Genomic DNA, 5,438 nt, shown 5'->3' with positions numbered 1-5,438 from the left:
ACACACACACACACACATATATATATATATATATATATATATATGTATATATATATATATATATATATATATATCCAGCACTCCATTCATACTCCAGCTGCACAGTGTCATACCTGTATTCTATAAAACAACAGAACTACCACAATGCAGCTTGAATTAATTCCAGGAAAAATATTTTCATTATATGTTCTTATGGCCTTATATAAGTCATATATTACTTCTATAATAACATTTCACATTTTGTGCTTTTATACGGAAAGACGCGTACATGGAACGTGTGACTATAGTAGTACAGCTTCAATACATGCCACCTTATAAATTATCTGTATATCTAACATATCAACCCAATTAAGATCCTACTTGAACCTAAACATTAGTAGATCCCTAATTACTAAGCAGTTCTCTTAATTAATTAATTAATACATCTAAAAGATCATTTTGAATGCATAGTAAGAGGGTTCTATAGTTATCATTTAATTTATCATTAATCATGAAATATATTCTTTGATATTATCAAGAGAAGCAGTCAAAGTAACGTGCTATCCATCTTAACGGAACTGGTGGAACACCAGGTCATTTTGTTTCCTTGCTCGGAATCAACATCTGTTGTCCTCATTTGAGTCCCTACAGGTCTGTGCTTTTGCTAGATAAAGCCTGTAAACCCTTTTGTGGCTTCAAGCAGGAGACCGATTGCACAAACATTAGAGGAGGTTTGCGCCTGTTTAAAAGTGCCATGAATGATATTGTGTATGAAGCAGGAGATGTATAAGACATAAGAAATTAGACTCACAACTAGTACAACTAATGAGTTTGAACAGTTGCAACCAAACTTTTACAGTAATTTGGCCTATAGCATGTCTTTGGACCCCATGGATAGAGTGCTCTGAAGTCAACATCTGCATGTATGACCTTCTCTGAAGATTTTTCATTATGAAAAGTACTATTCTAAAATATTTAAAATATATTTTTGAGTGTATTTTTTTGTGAAAATTAGAAAAAAATAGTTTTCTTGAATGCTGCCCTTCATTCAAGTATATAATTCTGAAACCTGACTTTTTAAAAATACTCTAAAAATGCTACGGAAATTATTACATAAAATGTAGATAGAAATGAATTTAAAAAAAAATACGGATAGTTCTAATGTAATCAAACTCCTACATTTTGGGATGGTTTCTAACCCCATAAGTGTAAATACCAAAGCAAATCGTGCTAAAAGTAAGGGCAAACAAGTAAGGTAAACAAAGGGGACTACGAGCGCTTACTTTATGTTGTACTGTATCTGTAGTCTTGTGTGTTGCTGCCATCGTGTGGTTATGATTATGAACATCAAGCTTGCCACGATCTGCATTTCTGAATTGAGTGGACCTCGTATACTATTCTGCACATAACGCTAATATTAAAAACACAACCACGCCAATAAATCCAAAGAATGGAATTAACATGAGAAGAAAACGTTCACGTTTAGTTTGAGTTCGAGTTAGTTTGAGCTTCGACTCGCACAACCAACTGTCGTAAATAGATTAGTACACGGATGAACTGGGAAACTTTTCCCAGCCATTTCAAGCCTAGGTACAGACCAGTCTCTCCTGTGGGATGGGCATCGATACAGGGCGAAAGATCAAAGATTTCCGGTTGACTTTATTTCCCCCGCATTTTACAGTGTAGATAGGTTTAAAGAAACTTTTCTTTTCTTTGGTTTTCATAGGCTTTTGTTTAAATGCATCTTCCTTTTTCTGTTATTGTTTTGTGCGCCAACGAGAACGGGAGGCACCCGTGGGGCTAAACCCGAAAGACCCCCCCCCCCCTTCCTCCTCAAGCCAAAAAGCTTCAGGAATGAAGACAAGACACATGAAGTCAACTCCATAGGCAGGACGCTGTGGAAAAAAGAAAAAAGAACTATATTACAAAACCAGAAGAGAAGAAGGACCGACGATTTATGGAAAGAAAATGTTAGGATTGTTATAATTTCTCTGACATTTATCAATAAGGAGTGGAAACAATAAGTGGAAACGAACTGAAAACAGCTGGTAGCTGTAAGATCAGACATAATCAAAATGTTACATATAATACTTTTAGTTACAGTGTTGCACCTCAGAAATAGTGAGAGCTTCCCAAACAGCAGACTTGACAGCAGTGATGAAGATGGTGACTCCGTTTATTACCACACCGCGGAAGCTGAACCCTACGGCAGGAATGGGACGGAGTGTGAGCAGTGTGTGCCGGATCAGTGCCCGGCAGCTGCGGGCTGCAGAGCCGGGCTGGTTCTGGATAGATGCGGCTGCTGTTACGAGTGCGGCAACTCGGAAGGGCAGCTGTGTGACCTGGATAACATCAACGTCTTTTACGGTCTCTGTGGATCCGACCTGCAGTGTAAAATCGACATGTCGGATCTGAGACACGGGGAAGTTCTTGAGCCGCAGTGTGTGTGTGTGTTTCAGGAGGCAGTGTGTGCTTCGGACGGTAGGACCTTTTTAAGTCTTTGTCAGTTTAAAGATGCCGCTTATTCACAGCCAGGACTGCGCGTCCACAACGGCGGGCCATGTCAAACAGGTATACATTTTGTCTCCTTAAATAAATAGCAAAGTTACTGTAGTAAAATGAGCCGAGAAATTCACAGCGCTGCTTCAAGTAGACTCTTCAGATTAATGCTATCATATAAAATACTACAGTGCTTTAGAGTGTAGTCGTTTCTGTCTACAATACTGCAGTTGTTTTGCAGCCTGTTCCACCACACCAATAATTACTGACTACTTATAATACAAAACACAATATATATATTACATAATATCGCAACCTACGCTGATTTTCTGATAAACCTTGTGGTATATAACGTTTGTGATACAGTTTTTTTTTGTTATATGTCGATGATTCCTTTTTCTCTGGGGAAGTTCCCCTTATCAAGGTGCCTCCACACAACCGCGTCAACGTGAGCGGCAGCACCGTGGTCTTCCTCTGCGAGGTGTTCGCCTTCCCCATGGCCTTGATAGAGTGGCGGAAAGAGGGCAGCAACCTCATTCTACCAGGGGATGACCCTCACATCTCTGTACAGGTACAGATCACTGGCGGAAACCTAGCTGAAGGCCAAGTGGAAGAGCATTTAAAATATACCTGGGAACTTTAATAAGTTCTTTGTGTTTATAATTACATTGTTTAATACTATTATAAATTGTAATGTTGGAAAGCATTTAATCTACATAAAAGTGCACATGAAAATTATAGACCGGATACCTGCAATGCAGGAAGCCGAATAGCAGAAAAACAAATTAAGTGAGTGCCATTCATGTTTTTGATTCTCTGAAGCCCTGCATAAGAAAGCAATATGGTAACGATTAGCGACATAATTCGCTACACACAAGCTTGTCGAATCAGTGACAGTGTATATGTTGTGGAATGTATGGTAATAAACTGCTTTTCCTGGTCATGTTGGTCAGTCACGCGGAGGCCCAATGAAATACGAGCTGTCTAGCTGGCTACAAATCGAGGGTGTCGTCCCAGGGGATGCAGGCATGTATCACTGTGTGGCCCACAACCAGCTGGGCAACGTCTCTGCGTCCGCAGTGCTGGGAGTTCTGAGACCAGGTATGAAGGACTGGGACCATGTGTGAAGGTTGCCCTGCATTTTTCATTACCGTCACACGCAATGTTTATGCAGAAGAGCGAAAGTCAGCTTGTATGCACATGATGCAGTATAATCTGCTGTTGCTTACAGAGTGCATAATTAGTAGCTTATGGTTGAAGATGGTTAGATGGATGGATGGATGAAAAATATACTGGACTTCACATGTAATTGCTTCTTGTTTGGATATTATACTATAAAATATCAAACTTTGAAATAAAAATTGCATAAGAATGATTACTAATATTAGTAATATTTTTTCTTATTGTTGTTATGGTTTCCAGAGGAGGTGTCTGCGTTTTCCTCAGAAGACATGCCAGCATCGTTTGCTTATGATCCACAGGGCGACTTTGACGAAGACTATTACTAATACTGTCATCTGACCGCATATGGCGCAGTCCTGCCCGATGCAAGCCGAAGCTGCTGAAGTCTGCGCTACAGACTGTGCTTGCGGTCAGCACCACTTCCCGAGGTTCCCCTCTGTGAACGGGACCTTAACAGCTGCTGCAAATGGGCTTCCATGGCATTGGCCTGATTCAGGAATAAAGCAAACGGAGAGGAGCTTTGTTGACACAGGCTACTGGCATGACTGGCTTTATTGCCCAAAGAAGCTGAAGAAGGCCACAATTTAAGATATCATATGCATTGCCAATGTGTGTTATTTTAAACAAAAGAAGATGCAGATGGGTGTTTTAAAGATATGTCCTATTTCCTCTGGGATTATATACATACATTGCAAAAAAGCTTTTGATTTTTGAGCATGTAATACATTATCTAAATTATCTAAATAACCTATTGTCAGAAAGCTATCCTGACAATGCCCTTTATGATATCCCAGACGTGTCACTGGAATATGTTATGAACGTCTTACTGTGTCCTTTTCTAATTATTATTTAGCTTAGTTTTTTTGTTTCCATATATGGTATCTCTTTAATCCGTGGACCACATGTGTCAGCAAGCCAAGCTCATATAGTGAAGTCTAGTCTGCAGATGGTTTTAATGTTTGGCAACACTCAAGAATCCAGCAATGAATGGTGTCCTCATCATATGACAGGGAAGTTGTTAATCATGATTGCAGGTGACATGTTGCTAAGTCACGGATTCCCTAACTAACCAACAACCTCAGCAACCCTTCCCCCCCCCTTGCATGAACTCACTCTGCTTTTTAAAACACCCTCCCACCTGGAGTCTGTTTTCTCTTCTGTGTTCCTCTGCCAACATACTGCTCCCGTTTATATATTTTTATGAAAAGATCAAGAATCCCTTGAATGTGACATTTTCCAGCCCTACAGTAGAGTTCACTCATTAATCTAATGCATATTTTTTTCCCCTTAAAACTCCTACGTGAAGTTTGGTTTTTGTTTTGTTTAGGCAATTTAGATGCTTGTACACATAATTGGCACAATCTAGATTCTACTGTTGTTTCTGGTATTATTGTATTTCTATGCGTGAAAATACATTTAAATAAAGTCGTCTTATGATCACATGTCCATTAAATTCCACTAAAACTACTGTTTTTCAAGTTAAAAATCTTTCATTTAACACAAAAGCCACTGACTATGTCAAATGAGTTAGTATAATATAACTTCCATAAACTTTCATTCCAAGAAAAAGAAACTGATTGAATGTGAAATGTAAGACTATCAACCACAAGGAGGTTTTTTTGGAGGAGTTTTAGTGCTAGAAACCCCCAAGCAACGCAAACTGCTAAAGTAATTAGAATCAAACAAGTATAAACCAGCCCTGCCAAATCAGCTGTCTTCAGGGAACGGGCTCACAAGCAGAGAAAACAGAGAGTCTTACACTCTCTCCATACTGCTTT

The 5,438-nt window shown here is 39.2% G+C and overlaps 1 protein-coding gene across 1 annotated transcript; it reads left to right on the top strand.

Annotated features, from left to right (window-relative positions):
- The first annotated feature begins 1,542 nt into the window (after window positions 1-1,542).
- Window positions 1,543-5,102, top strand: kazald3 (Kazal-type serine peptidase inhibitor domain 3). Its single transcript, XM_049005238.1, has 4 exons — window positions 1,543-2,550; window positions 2,889-3,049; window positions 3,432-3,579; window positions 3,901-5,102. Exons 1-4 carry the CDS (start codon window positions 2,055-2,057, stop codon window positions 3,984-3,986), a joined length of 891 nt encoding a protein of 296 aa, XP_048861195.1. The 5' UTR covers window positions 1,543-2,054; the 3' UTR covers window positions 3,987-5,102.
- The last annotated feature ends 336 nt before the right edge of the window (window positions 5,103-5,438 follow it).

The sequence above is a fragment of the Brienomyrus brachyistius genome, chromosome 2, assembly GCF_023856365.1.
Source record: "Brienomyrus brachyistius isolate T26 chromosome 2, BBRACH_0.4, whole genome shotgun sequence".
NCBI lineage: Eukaryota > Metazoa > Chordata > Actinopteri > Osteoglossiformes > Mormyridae > Brienomyrus > Brienomyrus brachyistius.
This window is presented reverse-complemented; position numbering and strand designations above follow the sequence as displayed.